We start from the raw sequence: 24324 nt of genomic DNA, 5'->3' as shown, positions 1-24324 counted from the left end.
TAAAAGGTAGTCCAGCAAGAGGGAGATTCCCAAATGAACACAGTAAGAAGACAGTCCACAGAATGGTGTAGACATACTCCTTTAACCAAAGCCCAGTGTATTTCAAACCACAGGTGCTTGGTTGGGGAAATGAAAGTATTTAAAAGGTATAGTCTTGGATCAGGACAGCAAAAATAATGGGTTTTGTTTATTTACTTATAAATTACCTCTGCATTGTTGTATAGGCGGTCTTTGAATTGCTCCAAGACTCATCCCTTCATCCCATTTCCTGTTGCAGTGGGAGCACGTGGCCTGATCCAGCAAGGGCAAACTGTGACGTGGAGACTGGGAGGGAATGAATTCAAGTTTTGCCTCTTTTGAGCATTACTGTCAAAGCTAGCTATAACAACTATCTGATTGGCTAGCAGGTGCAACCTGCATAGCCTGTTGTTGTGTGTACACATTCACATACAATATACACATATGTACACATTCACATACAATATGTTGTGTGTACACATTCACATACACGCTGAGGCCATCGTCTAAACCAGCAGCTTCTACTGCTGCTCATAAACATTTGGACCAAGGCTGTTACATAAACCAGTGGCTGGTGCCTGGCTCCAGCACACAAGATAAGGCCATAGGAATTTCCAGGTTGGGGTAAATGGGAGAAAGAAAGCAATCTACTTAGACCCTTTCCTTTTCAATATGCCATTGACAAAGTCCATAAAAAGTGGAAGGAAGATATCCCTTTTCGCTCTTCTCCCTCATTATTCACTCTTACCTTGTTATAAAAAGGATAAAAAGGTAAAGGTGTCCCCAACCAGTCGTGTCCGACTCTAGGGTGCGGTGCTCATCCCCGTTTCTAAGCCGAAGAGCCAGCGCTGACCGAAGACGCTTCCGTGGTCATGTGGCCGGCATGACTGAACACCGAGGTGCATGGAACGCTGTTACCTTTCCTGCCGAGGCAGTACCTATTTATCTACTTGCAATTTCTTGCTTTCAAACTGCTAGGTTGGCAGGAGCTGGGACTGAAGACGGGAGCTCACTCCATCACGCGGCACTCGGGTCTCGAACTGCTGTCCTGCCGACCTTACAGTCTGCAGTTCAGCGTCTTAACCACTAAGCCACCGTGGAAGTAATCCTATCGAGTTCAATGGGGCTTTGTAAGTGGGTATAGGATTGCAGTCCCAAATCAGGCATCTATCAGAAGAATTGCTTGGGGGGCGGCGGTAATAATGTGCAACACCTCAGAGAGTGCCCTAAATCCCATTATAATAAAGATCAGCAACTGAACAAGCCCGCTGAGGAGTACCAGTTGTCCTGCTCAAGTTGGTAACCCACAGATGAGGGAATAGTGGCTTTGACAACAGGATAAACAGAATGGGATGGATCAAGACTTAAGCAGACCAACTGAAATCAGTAACTTAATTGAACTTTAGTCAACTTAAATCCTGTTGGTTCAGTGGGTCTACTCCAAGTATGAATAAGTCTCGATCCAACCCATAATGATCTAGGTGTTCCATTTTTCCATGGTTGGAGTCTGCCATGTCTTTTCTTCATTAACTTTGATATAAACTATTCCCCCACATCCTGACTCTGAATGTGATCGTTCCTACACTGAATTGTGCCGGTTATAAAAAATGTTCATTACTTCCATAACCTGAGGTGGCATCTTTTTCCAGGTCAGGCTACTTTGGAGTGAGATTTTTCTCTGGGGTTGGAATGAGAGTTCTTGACTAGTTTTGTTAGGAATCTCTGGGTTTAAAAACTTGACTTCTTTTACCAAGCTAGATAATGACATTAACTTCTCTCTCCAACAACAACAGAATAGGAGCAAGGAACTCCCACTTCACCGGGATACAATTAAGTCCTGCACCACCTAGCGTCTAAACTATATAATGACAGTATCCACCCTTGAAGCTTTTCCCATCACTTCATTTCCATGCCACGGAAAGTTTCATCTTCTAAATTTCTACGTGTCAGGCTACTGTTAAAGGCACAACAGAAAGGCCAGATTGTGTGTGCGGTCTAGGCTGAGAAGTCCCTGTGCATCGCCTCACCACCGCAGCGAAAATAATGCAACAGCTCTCCTTTTCACCCGTGCCTATCACCAGCGCAAAACAACACCACCACCCCAACCCGACCATGCATCTCCGGGACTCACTCCGCTGCAACAGCAGTTCCGGCTGTTCTCACCTCCCCCCTCCTATGCATCGCTGCAGCCGCTACTATGGCAATGACAGCACGGGAAGTCTCGCGACACGCACGCCCCCGCCCCATCGCGGTGAGGGGGTGGCGAGTTCTCGCGAGAACGTCGTGTCCAACAGGCCTGCCTGCTTGCTGCCGCTGCTGGCGCTTCCGGCTGGAAGGGGGCTCAGAGTGCAGAGTCAGCTGGGCAGCAGGAGGCGGAGGGGCGCGCGCGCAGGAGCAGGTGGGTGCTCGGGCCCGGCTCGCCTTGCGGGGGCGGCGGCGGCGGAAGCAGCAGCAGCAGCAGCAGCAGCAAGTGACCTGGAAGGGGGGGATGGAAGGAATATTGCCGCTTCAGGGGAACAGAGGTTGGTTGGCTGGCTGGCTGGCTGAATGGCAGCGGGGAGCGACGCAGGCCGGCTGGGGCTTCTGCGGAGGTCCTATGAGACCGGAGGGAGGGGGGATTGCGGCAACGGGAAGACGGTGGGCGGGTTTGCACCGGGGCGAGCGGATGACAGACGGGAGCGCGTGAAGGCTGCCCCTGCCTTTGCCCCGCTGGAGCCCTGGGGGAGGGCTGGGAAGGGCGGCGCGAGTGGCTCTGGGGTGTCACCTCCGCGAGTGGGTGAATGTGGCTTGTGCAATGCCGGCGGAGGGGGGAGGGTGAGCTCCAGCCCCGCCGCTCGAGAGGCGACGGGAGCGCGCGCGTTGCAATGTGGGGGTGGCCGGCTTCTCGCGCTGCCCCGGCGGCCAAGCAGCCCGCGCCGGGTTCGCGAGCGCCGGGGTGCTGAGAGGGGCGGCGGCGGCTCGCGGCGGCGCGTCCTGCGCTGCGGGTGGGGTGGGGTGGGGTGGGGGCGCCGGGCGCTTGGAGCAGGAGGACTCGCCTCGGGCGTTCGGCGGGTGCTGCGCTCGCGGCGTGGTGAGAAGGGAGCGCAGAGGCGCGGCCAGGTGAAGCGGTCTCCAGGCCTGCCGATGTCGTCGTTATTTCAGTGGCGATACCTGGCGGAGGTGTCGTAGTAGTCAGGCCTGCAAGCTGAAACGCGGGCCTCGGAAACCTCGAGTGGAACCGTGCGGGAGAAGCACTTAATGCTCTTTGGCTGAAGGGGGCGCCAGTAGCATCCACCATCAACAGGAGTTGGGCTTCTGGGATGTGTCAGTGCCTTCCCACACTCGAGGCTTCCAAGCTGAGTCAAAGGGAGATATGGGGGGGATCCAAGACTTCTAGGGTTTTGGAAGGGCAGTAGAGCCTAGTGAGCCCTTTTTTGTCTCTGGCTCAGTCCAGTCGTCTGTGGATGGGGGAGAGCGAGAGGAACTGAGATCCCACAGAGGCTTCCTCGAGTTCTCTTGTCAAATGGTTGACCCTGTGGATGTGGCTTTTGGCCAAGCTCTGTAGCAATAACGAATGCTGCCATACGGGTCTTGTCTGGCATGTTCAGTGTGACGGGCAGTGCCTGGCACGTGCCCCCCCCCTTTGCCTTTCATTATTGTGACACAGGAGAAAGGATCCCTTATAGGTCTGTGCTGACGATGCAGTGCCAAACCCACCCTGCTGCCAGTGCCGTCTCTGGATTATGATACGGTTCCCCACCCAGGCACAGGTCTTATCTCAGTTCCTTCCTTCACTAGATAGAGCTTTCTTTATTGGGACAGTGGAATGTTAGTGATGCATAGATAGGAACAGTGTTAAGCAACTTATGAGGTGTAAAGGCATTGCACTCTTCCAAGCTGGGCTGCATCTTTATGGAAACATAGCAACATCATCTGAGGTTCCCATCTTCCTGGGGTACATACCTCTGCCCGCTAATGCATTCTGGGAATTGTAGTCTTGTAGGCCCCATTCTTGAAACAAGTAGCACTCTGGCATAGCCTTGCTGGATCAAACCAGTTTCATGTTCAGCTCAATATTCTTTTCTGCCCATGACTAACCACCTATACTTGGTGAAGAAAATAGAATGGCATCAAGCAATTACCACATATGCCATTAACTTCCAGAAGTTTAGGGCATGCGTGGTAGGTTTTTATCCCCCTTCTCAGCCATTGTTGGTAATCATATAGAGCAGGGTAGCCTGTATGTCCTCCAGACTTTGTCCTGGTCAACAAATGAGAATCACAATAGGACTTATGGGAAACAAAACTAGGTATATAAATGCCATTGCCTCCGGCCTGCTTCCTTACAGGTTCATAGAAATAAAAGCCTCCCATCAGCCTTCCCGCACCTGGTGCCCTCCAAATGTGGGTCATAGAATCATAGGATTGGAAGGGGCCTACAAGTCCATCGAGTCCAGCCCCCTGCTCAGTGCAGGAAGCCTGATTCCCAGGTGGTCTCCCATCCAAGTATTAACCGGGGCTGACCCTGCTTAGCTTCCGAGATCAGGCACGTCCAGCCCTTTGCTCATGTTGGACCGCAACTCGTATCATTCCCGAGACTGTTGAGCACTGCAGCCATGGTGTGTAACCCATCTGCACTGAGAGCAGATTTATGGGCACTGTAATTCCTGCTGGTGCTGCCTAATGGGGAAGGCCTGGTTCTCTTTGGAGTAGCCCATGATGAACATCTTAGTTGCATCCTGCTGGAACTAAACTACTGCCCTATGCCAGTACTTCTGGCAGAGCTCTGTAGGCTAATCACAGTGATGCAGTGGGAGGAAGGATCTAGGCCTCTTCGTTTCCTTTATGCGTGTGTGTAGATGATGCAGAGCTGGGGTCCCCAACCTTTCCTGGTTAGTGGGCACATCTGGAAATGTGGGCACCAACCCAAAAGTGTCATGGGTCCTCTCACAAGATGGCTGCCATGGGGGGGTTGGGCTTGCCCATTCAAAAAATGGTGGGCATGGCCAGTCACAACGTACCCATTTCCATGAAGGACAGCTGGTGAGGCTAACCTAAGAACCTAAGCACAAGGCACTCTTTTGAACCCAAGTAAATATGGTGCTGGAGGGATGCACTTGGCTTTGCAGCATGCCAGACTCCCAGGGTAAAAAATAATTTTTAAAAATCTTAAGAAATAAAATTAAAATCGGGAGGGCGGAGAGCCTGGTGCACACTGGGAGAGGTAGCAGGCATATTGGTGCCCATAGGCACCACGTTGAGAACCCCAGATGTTGAGGTCCCAAATTATGGTTTTCTGCATTCTCTGTTTGCACTCCAGTCTATAGATCCCTGATCTGCAGCTGGTTTTCCTGTGGGATCCTCTGCGTGGCCCTCGTGAAATGGCTACAGAGGACATTGCCCCTACACCAGTGTGGTCTGTCAGCAAGTCGGATTCTCACAGATGTTATTCCCTGGTGCCACTGTCCTCCTTAGTTTCTAGATTGGCAACTGGTGGGGCAGCTTTGGGCCAGAGACTGCTTGTTGTTGGCTTCCACTTGCATCGGGTCATGAGCCACCTTGATCAAATTGACTCCTTTTTGAGTTGTAAGGTCCAGAGCCTCTGTAAGATATTTCTGGAGGAAAGTTCTAGGGAAAGTAACAACACTGGGGGAATTAGGTATGCACAGAAAACTAACCTGAGGAAGTTTATGCTTATCTAAATTTTCAAGAAGTTCAGATAATGTTAAGGTAATGTGATACTGCTGAGCAAAGGAAATCATTGTTCTTATTATGCTGTTTAGATTATGCTGGAAGTTGCATTGTAAGCTCCTTTAGGGCAGGGGTGGGGAACATGTGGCGTTTGTTTTTGGATTCCAACTCCCATCATCCCTGACTATTGGCCATGCTGGCTGGGTGATGGGATTGGGAGTCAACAATATCTGGAGGGCAACATGTTCCTCACCCCTGCTCGAGGGCGGACACTGGGGAGTGCTTATTGGAGAGCAAAGAGAGGAGATAGAAATGGGCTTTGTTAAGCCTGTGTGATAAATCTTCAAGTGGGAATAGTTCTCCATGACCATTGAAGGGAGGGCAGAGTAATAGTGAGGCACATAAGTAGCCTGCTTGCCTGTAGCAAGTAAGAATCTCCTCCGGATAAGCACCAACTAGGGAAGACTTGATGAACTGGAAAAGAGTTTAGCATTATCTTTTAGGCAGTTCAGCACCACACATGAATTCAGCACCACACATGAGTAACAAATTGTGTGGATAGGCAGAATAGTGTAAAAATGTTGCAGGCTAGTCACTTCTATGAGTTTTGATTGTGAAGCTGGCTTCATTTGCAGAAGGTGTGGCTTTCAGTTCAGCAGAACCTTCCTCTGCTTGAAAGAAGATTCCATTGGAAAGATTTTCCCAAGGGACTCTTAGATTCACATGTCAAATAACAACTTGTGTGTGAGAATGATCCCTCACAGATGCCACATCATGGAGAACTTCAGTATCTCCTCATATTGCCTCAAATACAAGTCTTTCAATGGAATCCATTAACAGTACACTTAATGACTGGCTGCCTAATGTGCATATATTTGAAATTAGTTTTAGGCTGCCTTTAAGGTAGAACTCTCTCAAGGCAGCGTACAAGATAAAAAGCACACATTTAGATACAATAAAAAATAAGATCATATTCAATAAAAATCCATGAAAACAGAACTTACCAATAAAACTGGCAGGCCAGACATTACTGGAAGGCTGGGGAAACAGGTGGGTCTTCAGGGCTTTCCTGAAGACCTGCAAAGAAAGGGGCTTGACAAACTCCCAACGGAAGCTGTTTCTAGAGTGTAATCAAGTATTTTGTGTTTGTGTGTGTGAACTCAGCCTTAGCCAGTAGAAAGTTTTAAATCCATAAGCCTGATAGGAAGATGCATAATTCATTGTACTTTGCCAGAGTTACCATCTTTTGGGACCTGCTAGCACAGGGTTGCAGGACATGAGGCTTTCCAGATATTGTTGGACTCCCATCCTCATCACCAGCCAGGATGGCCAGTGGTCACAGCATCTGGAAGGCCACAGCTTCCCCACCGTTGTGCAAACCCTATGAGTCCTTGATGGGCTGGTCTCAAGACAGTTCAGACCTGTTTCTCTGGTTGTGTTTTGTCTCCTAAGACATTCTGGGAGGAGCTGTCATTGCTCCTGTTAATAGCCCTTTCCGCTTCCATAGGACTCGTCCTTTGACACCGACTGGACAGAAGAAGCCAAGTCCTGCGCTGTTGAACCTGCTGCCATGGGGAATATTTTTGGCAACTTGCTGAAGAGCCTGATTGGCAAGAAGGAGATGCGCATCCTTATGGTGGGGCTTGATGCTGCTGGGAAGACCACCATCCTCTACAAGCTCAAACTGGGAGAGATTGTCACCACCATTCCTACTATTGGTATGGTCTCTAGGCTTAAGCGTGGAGAAGTGCATTCCCCCACCCCTTCCTTTTTGAAGGTGGCATTGTAGTCATGTGACGGCTGCATGATGAAACTGGTCATATGACTGTCACTTCAGGTCAGCAATATAAGCAAGCCCTTGCTTCCCTTTTCCGTCCCCTCTTCCTTACTGCACCTGGGATTTGGCCCTGATTCTTAGAAAGCTGGGGTGGGTGGCTGGGTGGGGGTGGTCTGGTCCACGTTAGAGCAATTTCTCTGTCACTTGTTCTAGTTCTTTTCTTTCCCTGATGGGGCACACAGCAGGGTTAATTAGTGTGACTCACGGAGCTGGGAATAGCTAGATCAGAAGTGAAACTTAAAACACACTCATGTGCGGGGACACAAAGCGCTCCTGGGGATGCTGGTGGCTTGTCCAAATGTGATGTATTATTGGCGTTCCAAGTAGAGATGTGAAGGGCTGGGGAAAAACTGGGAGAATTCGGAAAAACCGTTTGTCCGCAAAGACTGTGTTTGTTTTTTTCCAAAAAATTGAACAGCTTTGGATTATGAAATATTTTCCTTTAGAATGTAAGACAAGGTGTTCATATATTGTTACCTAGCCTTTATTCCCCTCAAATGATTTCTAAGAACTATGTAATAAGACTTTTATAGAAAGGCTAGAGATGTAAAATGTCTGGAAATAATGAAGCCATGAGGGGAAAACAAATTTTAATCCTCTCCGCGAGGTTCTCAGCATTGTTATTTCTTCCATTTCTTATTAAAGTCATTGTTCCAATGTATCGTTTACTGATAGACATTTTGGGATGTTCCAAGTCATGCTCAGTTTCCCAACATGTGAGTAGTCACCATATCATAATATGGAAGAAAATATACATTCTTGACAGTTTGGGTTTTTTTCTATAGAGTCCTGTGTTTCTGGACTTGTCTTCTTCTGCCTTCAGTTCTTCCTGCTTCTTCTGGCTTCTAGGAGGATTCAGATGTTTCAGGAACTACATTCTGGTCAGACATAAACTAGGAACCTAAAATATGTCATGTGTAACTTGGTTTGCTCATAAAACTATCATCTTTCAGACAGGTGTTTTGGACTTACAGATGCTTTGGACCGCAGTGGCCAACAATCCTGACCATTGCCAATCCTGCCTGAGGCTGAAGTCCAAAATATCTGGAGGGCACCAGGTTGGGAAAGGCTGTCTTAAAATAACAAAGTAACTTTAGGTCTGTAACAGGTGCTAAAAAAATAAGTATTGCTTATTTTTCAATTTTTCCCTAAATTTCAATTTTTTTCAGAAAAACATTTTTCCCCCCAAGGCTTCAAAATTTCTGGAGATTTTATTATTTATTTATTTATTAAATTTATTAATCGCCCATCTGGCTGGTCACCCAGCCACTCTGGGCAATGTACAACATATAATAAAACAGTTTAAGACAATAAAATTCTACAATAAAAATGTTTTCTAAAATACCCTAACCCACCCCAAATGCCTGCCTGAACAACCACGTTTTTAATGCACGGCGGAAGCTCATTAAAGAGGGGGCATGGCGGAGTTCCCTAGGGAGGGAGTTCCACAGAGTGGGGGCCACCACAGAAAAGGCCCTCTCCCTCGTCCCTACCAGTCTAGCTGTCCTGGCTGATGGGACAGAGAGAAGGCCATCCAAGGCTGATCTTGTTAAGTGGCCTGTCTGGTGTTGCTGGAGGTGCTCCTTAAGATAGGCTGGGCCGGAACCATATAGGGTTTTAAAGGTCAAAACCAACACCTTGAATTTGGTCCGGAAAACAACTGGTAACCAGTGCAACTCCTTCAGCACTGGAGTGATGTGATCTCGCCAGCGGCTGCCTTTAATCAGGCGAGCCGCCATGTTCTGTACCAGCTGCAGCTTCTGAACCGTCTTCAAGGGTAACCCACATAGAGCGCATTACAGTAGTCTAAACGAGAGGAGACCAGGGCATGTACTACCGATGGGAGCAGATGGTCGGGAAGGAAGGGGCGCAGCCGCCATATCAGATGGAGTTGATATAGCACTGTTCGGCTCACAGCTGACACCTGAGCCTCCATGGACAGCTGGGAGTCCAAAATGACCCCCAGGCTGCGGACCTGGTCTTTCAAGGGTAGCCGTACCCCATTCAACACCAGATCAACATCCCCCAGCCTCCTCTTGTCTCCCACCAAAAGTACCTCGGTCTTGTCAGGGTTCAGCTTCAGCTTATTCCTCCCCATCCAGCCACTCACTGTCTCTAGACATTTGGACAGGGATTCTACGGCCAACCTTGGTGAAGATTTGAATGAGAGGTAGAGCTGCGTGTCATCTGCATATTGATGACACCGCACCCAAAACCTCCTCTTGATAGCCCCTAGAGGCTTCACATAGATGTTAAATAGCATCGGGGAGAGGATGGAACCCTGTGGCACCCCACAAGTGAGTGGCCACGGGTCCGAAACCTCCTCTCCCAGTCCTACCCTCTGGAACCTGCCGGAGAGGAAGGACCGGAACCACCGCAATATGGTGTCTCCAATGCCCAACCCCTCCAGGCGGTCCAGGAGGATACCGTGGTCAACGGTATCAAAAGCCGCTGAGAGGTCGAGGAGAACAAGGAAGGAGCATTCACCCCTATCCAGAGCTCTCCTCATATCATCCACCAAGGCGACCAAGGCTGTTGTCCCATGCCCAGGCCTGAAGCCCGACTGTAATGGGTCTAGATAATCACTTTCTTCCAAGTGTGCCTTCAACTGCATCGACACCACCCGCTCAATCACCTTGCCCAAAAATGGCAGATTTGAGACTGGGCGAAAGTTGTTCAGAACTTGGGGATCCAAGGAGGGCTTCTTTAAGAGCAGTCTTATCACTGCCTCCTTGAGGGCTGATGGCATCACTCCCTCCTCAAGGGAGGCATTCACCACTGCCCTGATCCCCTCACCCAGTCTCTCTCTGCAGCCCATAATGAGCCAAGATGGGCAAGGATCAAGTAAGCAGGTGGTCGGCCTTACAGATGAAAGCACCTTGTCCACTTCATCAGAAGGAAGAAGCTGGAGCCAATCCCACAAAACCGATTTGCCACAGGCCGCCTCTTGCTCACTAACTGTATCCACTGCGTGCGGGGTAACACTCCTAATTCCATCAATTTTATCTGCAAAGTGCTTTGCCAAGGCCTCACAGGAGGCCTTAGAATGCTCCAGTGGTTCCGGAGCCACAGGACCGACCAGGCTCCAGACCACTTGTAACAACCTCTTGGGACAGCACTCTGCAGACGCGATAGAGGCAGCATAATATTCCTTTTTTGCTGCCTTCACCGCCACGTGATAGGCTGAAGATACAGCTCTAGCCCGTGTCTGATCGTCTTTGGAGCGAGACTTCCGCCACCGGTGCTCTAGCCATCTCACCTCCTGTTTCAGAGCTCATAACCGCGGATTGAACCATGGTGCAGTCCGAGCCCTGTTCAGGGGGAGAGGGCGTTTCGGAGCCACCTGATCTAATGCCCCAGTGATTGCAGCATTCCAACCACCCACCAGGGTCTCGACCGAGTGGCCATTGGCATGCCCCAGAGAATCCCCAAGCACGTTCAGGAATCCATTCAGATCCATAAGGCGCCTGGGGCGGACCATTTTAATGGGTTCTCTACCCCTGCGGAGGGGTTGTGGAACCGAGAAGTCCAATGTCACCAGATAGTGATCTGACCATGACAAGGGGGTGGTGGATATACCCCCGACTTCCAGATCACTCCCCGCTTCTCCAGAAACAAACACAAGGTCTAGTGCATGACCGGCTACATGGGTGGGCCCAGTTAGAATATGGTGCAGCTCCCAGGAGGCCATGGTCTCCATGAAGTCCCGAGGTGCTCCTGTGAGGATGGCCTCCGAATGTACGTTGAAGTCCCCCAACACCAGTAAGTTAGGGGACTGTACACGCACATCAGAGACCACCTCAAGCACCTCGGCCAGGGAGTCAGTCGTGCAGCGGGGTGGACGGTACACGAGCAGAATCCCCAGACTGCCCTTCGGGCCCAACCTCCAGTACATGCACTCAGCAACCTTGGTCTCCCGGAGAGGGGGTCTGGTGAAGACCAAGGACTCTCAGTAGATAACAGCCACTCCCCCTCCCCGATCCCCAGCCCTTGGCTGTTGTGCATACGAAAATCCAGCTGGATACATGGCTGCAAGGGTTGGAGCAGCAGCCTCTGCCAGCCAGGTCTCCGTAATACATGCCAGGTCTGCACCCTCATCCAGGATCATGTCATGGATGAGGGAGGTTTTCTGGGTAACAGACCTGGCATTGCAGAGCAGCAAACAAAGGCCAGAAGATGGAGTCACGCCTTCCCTAGCCGTCCTTTGGCTCTGGACAGGCCCAGAGCGGGGGACAGATACTACACATCTCTCCCTTGTTCCCCATACCTGGCATGGCCTGCCCCTAGCGCTCTGCCAGCGCCTGCCACCCAGCCTCGGTATATTCTGGCCCCCAACACTCCCCCCACTGCCTCCATCAGGTGGGCACATGCCCCCTCGCTCCCGCGTATCAGGCAGGCTACCCACCCCTAAAAACATAACAGAATCCCCCAGAAATTAAAAAAACAAAAACAAAAAAACAACAATTAAAAAATCCCCTTAAAAATAATGCCAGGCAGGAGTCCACAGTAGTGATAGTGGTGGCGGAGGCGGTGCAGCAGCAGGCATGCCTCTTCCCTGGTGATGGCAGCTTCTCCTGCAGGCCCTGCCTTTCCCAGGCCACCTCAGCCACCCAGCTTATGTAGCCCCTCCAGGAAGGGGCAGGTGGAAGCAGCACAGCTGGCTTGATACCTAAGGGCCTGGTCCTGCAGGGACTGGTGGTCTGCCAGGCAGAAGTTCGCAGGGAAGACCTGGTGGTGGTGGCGGATTTTACAGAGATTTTACATCTCTAGTTCCAAGGTTCATCTCTAGCTTTGGAAGGCAGCTATATTGGGGTAGGTAGCTGAAATTTTGTTCCTCGTTAGGTATGGAACTGAGCGGGTAAGACAGGATGGGAAGTTGCTCCAACCCTCCAGCACCTCTGATATACACAGTCATTTCAAAGCCCTCTGGAGCAGTAAGAACATAAGAGTGCAGCTGGATCTATCTCAGCCATCCCCTGCAGATGTGTCGGACTACAATTCCCATAATTCCCAGCCAGCGTGCTGGCTCATCATGTTGGGGGAGGCTAGTCTGTCTGGTCCAGATTCCTGCTTTCATCAGTGGCTGGCCAGGTGCTTTCAGGGAGAACACAGGCATGGCACGAGGGTAACAATCTTCCCCACTGTTGGTCTCCCAGCAACTGTTATTCAAAAGTTATTCAAACACTGCTCCTCAGCTTGGAGGTTCCATTTCAGCCCTCTCATGGCTAGCTGCTGTTGATATGTCCTCATAATCTTTGGATTACAATAGGTTGATCTGGTTTTTACTTTTAAAAAAGAGGAGCATGGGGAGAAAGCGAGTTAACTTTGTGGGTGCAAAGGGAGGTTTGGAAACATAGCGTTGTCCTAAACGTAAATATTCAGAAGCTGGAAAAACACTGAGGAGCTCCAGTTGTATTGCAAGTGCGATTGGCTGTGCGCTGTTGCTGCGCAACTTCCAGTCATCTGTAATGCTCGTGCCGGAACCCTGTGGAAAGGGACAGATTGTGTAGCAGTGGTGCTTCATGGGTTGCACCTTCTGATTTTTGCCCAACTATGTCGCAAGGGGTGACTCATCACTGAGAATATTTAAGAGTTAGTCATAGTAGAGCCTGTGGTTGCTTGAAACCTACTGTTGATGTGTAGCTGGGATTCTACATGGAAAGGGGTGAATTTGGGTAGCATGTGCTTAAAGCTTCTCTGTGGTAACATGTTCACTTCTGAGCATTTTTTGCTGGTGAGCTGGAAGCTAAGGTCCCTTTTTAAATTCCAGTTGTCAGCAAAAGAGCATCCCCTTTAGGTCTCATGCTGGAAATGGCTGTGACAGTATCTGAAGAGAAAACAGGTCAGTCTGCTAAATCCTAGGGTCTCCAACACACCTGTATCCATACACAAAGTCACATTAATACTGCATGTGTTTGTCTTTAAGTGGCATAAACTGGCCGTGACCGGTGAGACCCTGCTGCTGAGGCCCTTTAGGTTGTCTGATTCTTTACTCTCCTGGGCTCACAAGCAGGACCGAGTTCTCTGCTCTGCAGAACTAGATTCTGACCCTGCCACTCTTCCTCAGGGTTCAACGTGGAGACGGTTGAGTACAAGAACATCAGCTTCACCGTGTGGGATGTTGGTGGCCAGGACAAGATACGGCCCCTGTGGCGGCATTACTTCCAGAACACACAAGGTATGAGAAAAGGAAGAAGTGGGTGGCCTTCTGCCACTGGGGATATACAAAGTTTCTTTCTCTCTCTCTTTCTCCCCCTGCCCCACATTTCATGCTAGCAAGCTTTTGTTTAATCAGTGTTTTATTGTAAGTTTCAACAAAACAGAAACAAAAACAACAATTTAAAAAGTAAGTGTAACTACATGTTTTAAAGGGCTTGGTTTCAAATATTACAGCCTTCTTTGAAGGAAAAAGGAATAGATTACACATAAATTTCAGTACAAGCAGCCCAAATGTCTAAATATAAATCCATTTGCGAGTGGCACCTATATACCACTCTTTCAGAATGTTGGTAGTGTTGTTAGATCGTCAATCCATTGCATTATTTTTATTAATTTTTTTATTGTGGTTTTAACAAAACAAGACAAATTGTGGAGAAAAAGAAGAAAAACAGAAATAAAAAATTACATATAAAAATATCAATATTCCATTAAGTACAGTTTTCTGCAAAACACAGGAGATTCTGCATAAGCTTCAACAAAAGCAGACCAATTATCCGTGTATTTGTCTATCCGTGAGAGGTGCCTATGTACCACCCATTCAAATGTTGTTAGTGTTATTAGTTCATTAATCCATTGCATTATAGGAGGTGAGCTTTTATCCTTCCAGTGTTGTAGCATCAGTCTTTTAGCAGTGTAAATCCATTTACACTGACCATGTGTTACATTCCAAGAAGCAGGTAAATAATTTAAGAGAACATGTGCATCAGTAAATATCACAGAGCTTTCCAGTACAAAGTTTATCCGTACAATAATTTCCTCCCAAAAGGAGGCAACGATTGGGCATTTCCAAAACATATGAATAAAAGAAGCATTAACTGTATTACACCTCCAACAATTAGCCGAGTTAGACAAACCTTAAGAGGCGTTGTGACATCCAGTAGACCTGAAACAAAACTTTTTTGCTGAATAAGACATAACTGGAGGTCCATAGACATATCAGATACAGATGCCAAAATGGCAGTCCATTGATTAGGTAAAACAGGACATTCCAGTTCCCTGCCCATTCCTGCTGAAGACCCCATATATCATATTTATTAACTGATAATAAGAATTTATAAACATGATTTGTGGGTTCATCCTTGGGGACTGTTTGCATATTTGGTTTACTTGGAGCAGCAACTTGAAATGGCTGGTTTTTTTAGCAGTGAATCAACAGAGTTCAGTAGAGCCCTGCAGCTCTTTAAACAGTCACTTAAACCAGGGATGCTGAGCTTCTTTCAGCCTGAGGGCCAAATCCCATTTCAGAGTAACTTTCCAGGGCTGCATTCCAGTGGTGGGTGGAGCCAAAGACAAGGGGGGCAGGGTCAAAATTCCAGCATATTTTAGCTTTATGCTCTTCCTGCAGTCACTTAAGAGAGGCATTTCAACCTTTTAGAACGGGCGGCGGGGGGTGATGGCACAAAAGCCAGGAAACCACCTAACTATCAGAAGTTGGGGGCCAGGGGAAGAGACGTGGCCATCTGAGGAGCCCTGGAGGACTGGATTGGGACCCAGAGCCTGAGTTTTGGCACCCTTGATTCATCCAGTAGCAGGGGGGGCATCCCCGGTGGATGGATCTCTCCGTTCCAAAGAGAAGCATAGTGACTTGGGAGCATCCCATGAATGTCAGTAACAAAGTGTGGCTAAAATTCCTGGGGTCCCCTTCGGAGTGACTGTCTTGGGCTCCACTGAGGATTAGGATTATGCAGTGGCCATAATCAACATGGAAGTAGGTTAGGTTAAAATTGAAGAAGTTCTTGCTAACGATAAGAACACGGGAAGTGCAACACACTGTCTAAAGAAACAGAAGAATCTTCTTCTTAAGCAGTAAAATAGGCATCTGGCAGATGTGGTTCTGAGGAACAGGACAGGGCTTTTAAATAGCCACTTACCTGTGGTGATTTAAGAATTGCCTCCAGGTGACAAGCAGGAAGGTGTCTTCCAAAGTTTCCCCTAGTTATTTTGCTTGTCTGATTTTCAAGACTGGTGTAGGCTTGGTTCAGGGTGAACCCTAAGCACAGCTGAACAACACAATCCATTGGATCACCTCCAGCCCTGCAATGTTATGGTTCTGTGATAACCCCAACACTGCACAGTCAAGATCCAAAAAATTGTCAGTGAGTCTTCCATTCATTGAACTCCGCATCCTGCCTGGCAGTTCTTGGTGAAGGGTGGAGATTAATTGGCAGATTCAAAAGCCTTGGTTTAACTCACATGTTTGCATTTCTTTTTGTTGGTCTGTAATCAGGTAATGCACTTGAACATTTAAACATGGTATACTCATTCAGGACATAATTCTACACCTCAGGTTTGAAAACTAGGCCACTTCACTCATTTGTGTTTTTTGGGTGGGGGACAAGTAAAAAGACATTCACTGCTGTCAACCCAAAACTTTTCTGTTTGGCACCATCTGCCAGTCTTTCTGCAATGAGGTGTCCCAGTTGGGAAGACCTCTTGAAGCCCTTTTTTTTTTTCCCAGTAGACTTCTTTAGCAGAAGAGGTGTGAGTTTCCAGTGGCTAACATTTTCCTTCCACGTCCCCCTGGAAGACATGGCGTTGGGGATTGGTTGGTATCCCCACCTTTCCCTGTCCAGATTGCGAGATCTTTTGAACACTGGACTGGCCATTGTAATCCTTAGAGTTCCTCCACCTGCAGTTGCATTCTTTTGTAGGCTCCTAGTTCCAGTCCAGACAGACGTGACGTCCACTCTCTCCTTCTTCATGCTTTGCTTGCAATATGTCCCTTTTTAAACCATGCATGCATTCTTCCTCTGCTTCAGGCTTGTGTCAATGCCTTCTCTCTTTCAGGTCTGATCTTTGTGGTGGACAGCAATGATCGAGAGCGAGTGAATGAGGCACGTGAGGAGCTAATGCGGATGCTGGCAGAGGATGAACTGCGAGACGCTGTTCTCCTTGTCTTTGCTAACAAGCAGGTTGGTCCAGGGTGGGAGAAGGGGTGTTTCTGAGCCTTGGAGATTAGGGTGTGTGTGTGTGTGTGTGTGTGTGTGCACGCGTGCGTGCATGTGGGTGTGTGTGCAGCAGTCAAGCTTCTCTGGTGGACTGAGCAAATTTGGAAGGTCTCCACCTGGGAAGGATGGTGAAGGATTGCCTCCTCTCTAACTTCCTGCCTCTTAGGAGCTAGATGTTTTTGGCACTGAGGTTTGGAGAGGAACACACAGTGACATTTTGGCCTGCTGGAAGCCTGGACTTGATAGTGTTGGGAGCCATGCAGTGTGACTGACCCATCCTCCAGGGCAGCTGTCCCCAGCGTGGTACTGCTGTGCTGGCAGAGGATGATGAGAGTTATAGTCCAATGCATCTAGAGGGTACCAGCTGGGCAGAGGCTGCTGTAGGGAAAACTCTGGAACCTTTGGTTGCGCACTTGGGCATGGGTCATCTCAAAGGGCTTGGTGAAAGATGCCAGGTTTCCTAGTCAGAGCAAGATTATCAGTTGTGCTAAGCTGCATCTGCCACGCATAATCTTCCCCCCTACACGCCCCCCCTTCTATGCCCTTCTAAAAAGCAGTCATGTTTGATAAGCAGATCTAGGTATGTTGTGCAAGTGAGGGATTGTTATTGGGTACAGCATTGACCATAACAAACCCCACGCTCATGTGGCTGCAAATATAAGCTTGTGTAGATAACGCACGGGTCCCCAACCTTTTTGGGTCTATGGAAAACATCTGAATTTTCAGTGTCGTGGATGCTCTCAAAAAATGGCGGCGGGGGGGGGGGGGGGCTTGCTCATTCATAAAATGGCTGCCATGGTAGGCATGGCTGGTCTCAAAATACTTATTTTCCAGAAGACACAAACTGGTGAGACTAAAAGAAAAGTGATTTGCCCAAGAACCTACGACAGTGGTGGCATCTGAGCTCCAAAACACAAAATGCATTCCTTTGAACCCAAATAAAGATGGCACTGGAGGACAGCACTGTGCTTTGCAGTGTACTAGCCTTCCAGTTTAAAAAAAAAAACATATTTGTTGAAATAAATCTTAAGAAATAAAATAAAAATCAAAACAGGCAGGGACTCTGGCAGGCACCAGGAGAGGTGTCTTGTGCCCGTGGGCACCATGTTGGAGACCCCAGGGATAAAGCAAACTACTCTGATTCTGTGGAAATGCAGAATAGCAGTGGGCTCTGGTATTGGGTGCAGAATTTTGTTTCCTAGGAACCTCAGCTTCTGTCTAGAGTGTGTGTGTGTGTGCGTGTAAAACACGTTTCTAGCCCTTATGGTTGTGAAAGCATGCTTGAAAGTATGTGGACATAGCCTGGCTACATCTTGGAGGCCAAAAGAGGTGGTGAATGAGATTTCAGTTGCTGTTTTGATGCCCTACATAATAGCTCTTTGCCCCTCTTGGTGACTAGCAGAAGCAGAATAAATTACACAAAATATCAACAATTTCTGCATGAATTATGCAAAATAATATTTAAAATATTTCCATACTATCACTTAGCTTTCATTTTCAGTGTGGTTTAGGGGTAGAATGAGACACATATTGACACAATTAAGGGAGCAATCACATGGCCACTAGACACTGTCTAGAAGGCCATAGGATATGCTCATTTCCAGGAACCAACCTGGGAGCCTGTGCTCTGAGGTCGGTTCCCAGAAATCTGACCTCCCCCCTTGTCCGTGCTGCCTCGGAGGCAGCACGGAGAAGGCCTGTCTGCCACGCTTGCAAGAGGGGCACGGAGTGAGTGAAAAGGGGCGGGGCTGGGAGGCGTTCTGAGGCGGGGAGAGCGGAGCTGCGCATATGGCACATCCAGTGTGTTGTACAGCAGCTTCCTCTCCCGGTCGGCTGTCTAGCGAAAAATGGCATGGCAGGAGAGGCGTGAAGGGAACGATCCCCCCATGCCTCTCCTGCCTTGCTTTGGATAGGCGGCCGCCTATCTAGTTAGGATTGCGCCCTAAAAGTAAGAATCAGGTGTAAATGTCCTTTAAATTATTTTTTTTTAAGCATGGGAGTAGAAAGGTCTTTGCCCAGCACTGAAAAGATTACAGCATAGACATCAGGCAAGCTTCTCCGGGGTGAGAGTTCCAAAGGTGGGGCACTACAGCTGAAAACACCCTACCCCTGGTCCCCATGTGCCTTGCTTCAGATGGCAGGGGCACCTGGAGGAAGGCATCAGCAGTTAACCGGAGTGTACAGTGCAATAACAGGCCAATGTATCCAGGGTGCCAATGTTTGCCATAATTCCAATTACCTTGGCACTGAATATTTATTTGTGGGTGCAGGAGTATGCACAGCCCCGGGGTAATCCTTGGTGAAATCTCAAACTGGATGTGTGGTGGTGGTGGTGGTGGTGGTGGTGGTGGTGAGCCACGAGCTGGCATTCCACCAGCAGGGTTTCTGTGCCTTTCCTGCAAATGGAAGTAGCAAAATAAATGATGCAAAGTAAGCAAAGATATGCAAGGTTCCTTGGTGTAGATTGGATTTTTCTTCAGCACCAAGTATGCAAAGTCCTTCCTGTATAGAACCTAGCTACTGTAGGAAGAGCTAATAGAGAAGCCAAAAGACTGAGACAGGAAAGATTGGCTTGCTCTGAGGACCAGGTAGGCTAGATGGGATCCCCAGCAAAACAAAACAGAAGTTTTTCTTAATGGAGGTTCACATGGAACACACGAAGCTGCCTTATACCGAGTCAGAGCCTTGGGCCGGGTAGCCCAGTATTGTCGACACTGACTGGCAGCAATGGCTCTCCAGTGCTCAGACAGGAGCCTTTCCCAGTCCTACCTGGAGATGCCAGGGATTGAACTTGGGACCGTCTGCATGCAATGCACGTGCTCTGCCATTGAGCCGTGGCTTGGCTATCATGTTGTGTAGGGAGGTGGCCAGAATGGCGTCTAGCTTCAGCTACCTCGATGGAACGGGCGCAGTTGCTCCGGAGGAAGAGGGATATTAAGAGCTGCATGATGCCGTGGCTCTTAATATTTATTTATTTATTTATTTATTTTATTGCATTTCTACCCCGCCTTTTTTCCTCTTGCAAGGAACCCAAGGCGGCTTACATTATCATCCTCCTCTCCATTTTATCCTCACAACAACAACCCTGTGAGGTGGGTTGGGCTAAGAGTCTGTGACTGGCCCAAAGTCACCCAGTGAGCTTCCATGGCCGAGTGGGGACTAGAACCCAGATCTCCCAGCTCCTAGTCCCAGATCTCTTGCCACTACACCACACTGGCTGATTCCAAGAGCACCGTCCTGAAGCTTCTTCAACTTGGTTGTCCAAAAAGCAAAACCCTCCGGTAGCGTGAGGGTGCCTCTGGCCTCCTGCCTCTCACCAGCCCTTTTCGTTCCTGCCTCCTCCCCCAGGACCTCCCCAACGCCATGAACGCGGCTGAAATCACAGACAAGCTGGGCCTGCACTCGCTGCGCCATCGCAACTGGTACATCCAGGCCACCTGCGCCACCAGCGGGGACGGCCTCTACGAGGGCTTGGACTGGCTGGCCAACCAGCTGAAGAACAAGAAATGAGCGCAGCAGGAGGGTGGCGGGCCAGAGCCCCTCGCTGTCGATTCCATCTTGGGTTGATCCCCCCACCCCCCGTCCCCACCTTCCTTTCCCCTGTTGGGTTTGCTTTTCCTTGCCGGCACCGGTTGCTGTGGGGGTGGGCTGGGTGGGGGTTGACTTTTGGTTTCTTCTCTCTCTTTCTCATGTTCTGGCTCCGCCAGGATTTTTTGCACGGTCTCTGTGTGTGCGCGTGCGTGTGTGATAAATATATATATAGAGATAATAAAATATATGGGTGTGGTGGGTGGGTTGGGGCAAGTGGGGGTCAGGTGCCGATTCTGTGGCCTTTCTTTCTCTTCCTTTCTATTTTCTGTTCCTTCTTTCTTTCTGTTGGTCGGTTTTGTATTTCCTAGTGGTCTGCGAAATCTGGCTCTCTTTGACCGGAGGGTGACCGGTACTCCATGGCAGCTGCTTCTTGCTTTCGTGTGCTGTTGGTGCAGGAGGGCTGGAGGAACGCGGGAGGCAAAAGGGGCTGTGCGTGGCTGCGCCGTGTGCAAGGAGGCAGAGCCCAATGAATGCAAGGGGGGAGCATTCTAGGAATCGGGGATTCAGATGAGCAGAAGGTCCCTTTCTCTTTCTCCTTGATCAAGGGGCATGTACTACATCATTCTGTCCCCCCAAATAGGTATTCTTTCTGTCCTGTTTACATTGGGCAGCACCCCCTGCTGGCAACAATGAGATTGCAGCAATACTGAACGTCCTGCTCTTTTTTCTTCCCCATCGATCACCCTGTTAACAGGCTCATTAGTGACTTATGTGGTTAGCGACTCTCTGTTGCTGATGAAGTGGACCATTTGCATTCCACCCTCTCAGACCAAAGGGCGCTGGAGCCCTCAGTAAATAATCCGTCTCTCCTGAGACCCATGCATTCCGTTGTCTCTTTACTTTCCCCCCGAAGCGGACCGCCATTGATGGGCATTGGTCTGGGCTGCTGCAGGAGATTTGGGACCAGTGCTTCCAAAAGCTTACCTGTGCAGATGTAACTCCCTGCCTGGCCTGCTCTATCTATTTGGGGGATGTGTGCGCCCATGCAGGGGCAGCTGCTAAAAGTTTTCACCAATCTGCTCTTACTTCCCTTTGGGAGCTTTGCAAGGGTGAAGGCTTTTTCATTGCTGCCTATGGCATAGGTGTCGCCCCTTTCGACAGGCCATTCCCTCCTTCCTCTGCCACCCTCAGACACACTCCTGCTCTTGAAAGGTTCCTTATCTATGCTAGGGGAAAGGGGGAAGTCATTTCCCCCCCTTTTTAATTTTCAAGGGTTAATGATTGTATTAGGGTCAAACCCAGGTCACTGCATGTAACTTTCAGGTCACTCCCTGCCTCTGGACAGTGTTGGTACTGTGTGTTCCCTTCCCCCATCCTGGTAATTATGTATTTCCTCTATTTCTCTCCTCCCACCCCAACTTCAGCTCCCTTTGCTTGGTGTAAAGTGATTTCCATTCCTCTTTCTGAGTTCATTCTCTGGGCCATGGCTCCCTATGTGTGTTTTTCCTTGCCCCCCCCGAACAGTTGGATGCACCACAACCTCTGTGCACTCCCATTGGATATTAAACTTGTTTTATGTAGCTGTTGGCTCCAGGCTGGTGTTTGGGGTATTTTGGGGGGCGGGGGGGGGGCATGCTGTGTGCTGCGTTGCCTCATGATTTGGTTTATTCACTTCTGTCCTCGGGGCACACAGTTTAGGAATTACTGTGTTAAGGAGAACAAAACGGTCTAGGAGTACAACATACATCACCTGTGGAGTGGAATCCATACACCTGCTCTCTCTTTGTAGCACACATCCGGAGTGAAAAGTGCATTAAAGGTTGGTCAGTTTTAATTGCTCATGTGAGCACCGCATGAAATTTGATTACGAGATTGTAAGATTTGGTTAGGAGCTAAGATTCTGGCTCCTACATATTACCAAAAAATTAGACTTGTGCCTTCCTTTCTCCTCCCCACTACCCTCAAGTCTCCATATTGGCTGGTGACTAATTCTTAAAAGCCTTACCTACTTCTGCTTCTCTCCCTTTCCTTCTCCACCCCCCCCCCCCACAACTCCACTGCCCCTAGTAGCATACAAGGTCCTTCCTTTTGGCTGGGGTTGCTGTGGCCAGCTCCAGAGTGGTGATGGACATGTAGGCACTGACTTTAATTAGAAACAGCTTAACTGAGCTGTGCTTCTCTGTGAGCAGGGGGGGTGTCTTTGATCCAGAGTGGCATTTAGCCCCCTCCCTTCCTGTATTGAAGGGGGATATTGGATGACCAGCTAAATCCCATTAGTTGTTAATCCAAAAAGGGGGCCTGCCCACCCTGAGGACATCATATTGGGCTCTCCGTTCCACTCACTGCTCCGAAATGAGGATCGAGGACACCAGGGTCTAAAAATGCTTCCCACACCAAAACCTTGTCTTACATAAGCACCTTGTCTCACATTTTCGATGGGTGAGAGAGAAGGAGCCTATTGAAAGTGGCTGAAAAGGGACATGGCTCTGTGTTTAATCTGTAGACCTAAAAGCCTTGGATTCCCTGTACCCAGATTCCCAATAATGATTGCAAACCAAGCATGGGAAATATGAGTACCAAAGCTCCTGAAGTCTGTTCTATCCTGAGATCTCTTCCACAGGAAGCTGCCTGATCCCAAGTCAAAGTACCTGCCCGTCTAGTCCAGCATTGTGTGTTCTGGCTAGCAGTGACTCTCCAGGGTCTTTGGCAGAGAGAGCTTTTCCACATCTCCTGCTATGCAAACTTCCGTAGGATTGAGCCTCAGCCTTCTGCATGCAAAGCATGTGTTCTCCCACTGAACTGCGAGACCGGTCTGCCATAGAGCCCCCTGGACGTTGTAAGGAACTCTGGGGCATATCCTAGGGTGTGCAGACTCTGGCCACACGGGAGGTTTCATTTCATTTCTGTAGGTTGGCTGGGCCAGTGCAAGAGCTGAACACCTTTGAACACACCCAACAAACTTCCTTGCACCTGCACTTTACAGGGGAAGATCTGTAGTGGTGGCAAACTGTCCTCGGGGGAGTGTGTTTGCCATGACTGGTCTTCTCATTGACACCAGGCTGAAAGCCACAAGTCAGACATTCCTTGCTTCTTTGTTTCCCATCCTGTGCTGGAACAACCAGGTTTTTGGCAGCCTACATGGCAGTGAGAGGGCACCAGGAAACTCAAGAATCTGTAGACGTTCCTCATCCTGGCCATTCACATCTCAAATCTTAGTCTCATCCTTCAGCATATACTACAGCCATGATTTTACAAGGACCATGAGGGCTTGAAGCCTTGTCCTCTTGTACAAAAGCTGCCCTTCTAATAACTGCTTAATAGTTCTGGAAACAAAACAGCAGTCATTTCAGCTGCTCATGCAGAGGAGAGGCATTTGTAATGTGAATGAGCATTCTGGCCAATGGAGGGTCTGCATTTGCTTGGCAAACCTGATTGGAAGCAACTTTACATTTAATTGGTAAAGCTGCCTGCAGTGCTTGAGCATTTCAGCCCAAGAAATTTCCTACTGAATCCTATTACTCAAAAGGATTTATTTATTTATTTGTGCTACTGCACCTGTTCATAAAGGAGTTTTTGAGACCAGAAATCGCTGTATTGCTGACCACAGTCACCCGCTTAAGCCCAGCCTCCCTTCAAATAGTCTGCTATTGGTTACACTGGAGTACATGTGTTTATTGGATTCAGGTCAATATGTCCTTTTAAAAAAGGAGGGGTGTAAGGTTTTGCCTTTCACCTCAAACTTTTGATTAGTCCACTGCCAAAGATCCCCCTCCCAAAAGTCTGTATCAGGGGAAAAGTCTTTTTTTTTTTCTGTTGTAGGTCCTCCATAATTCTCATGATACATCAAGCATGAGCAGCTTGTGGTCCTCCCACCTCCCATCATCCCTCACCATTAGCCATGCTGGCTAGGGCTGATGGGAGTTGTAGGCCAAACCATCTGAAGGCCACATGTTGTCACAGTGTAGGTCAGGGGTGGACATGTGGCTGCCAACAAAAGCAATGGGCCAGCCCCTTTTCATCACCTCCCTTGTAAAATCTAGTAAATAATGCATGACATGTCACTGAGCTTTGAATTTTCCTGCCCTGCTTCATTGGCTGCTG

At 48.9% G+C, this 24324-nt stretch overlaps 1 protein-coding gene across 2 annotated transcripts; it reads left to right on the top strand.

Moving 5' to 3' along the window:
* The first annotated feature begins 2368 nt into the window (after positions 1-2368).
* On the top strand, positions 2369-21804 carry ARF3 (ARF GTPase 3). Of its 2 annotated transcripts, none has more exons than XM_084837006.1 (5): positions 2369-2540; positions 7196-7406; positions 13593-13703; positions 16532-16656; positions 20041-21804. In XM_084837006.1, the coding sequence occupies exons 2-5, from the start codon at positions 7259-7261 to the stop codon at positions 20200-20202; spliced, it is 546 nt and encodes a 181-aa protein (XP_084693132.1). In that variant the 5' UTR covers positions 2369-2540; positions 7196-7258; the 3' UTR covers positions 20203-21804. The 2 variants fall into 2 exon arrangements, with proteins under 2 accessions (XP_084693132.1, XP_084693131.1); XM_084837005.1 differs by having other exon boundaries at positions 2369-2416; positions 20041-21802.
* The last annotated feature ends 2520 nt before the right edge of the window (positions 21805-24324 follow it).

This window comes from Heloderma suspectum, chromosome 2 (assembly GCF_057233095.1).
Source record: "Heloderma suspectum isolate Gila_16-S chromosome 2, 16-S_ref, whole genome shotgun sequence".
Taxonomy (NCBI): domain Eukaryota; kingdom Metazoa; phylum Chordata; class Lepidosauria; order Squamata; family Helodermatidae; genus Heloderma; species Heloderma suspectum.
Note: the sequence above shows the minus strand (reverse complement) of the source record. Positions and strands in the feature narration are given on the sequence as shown.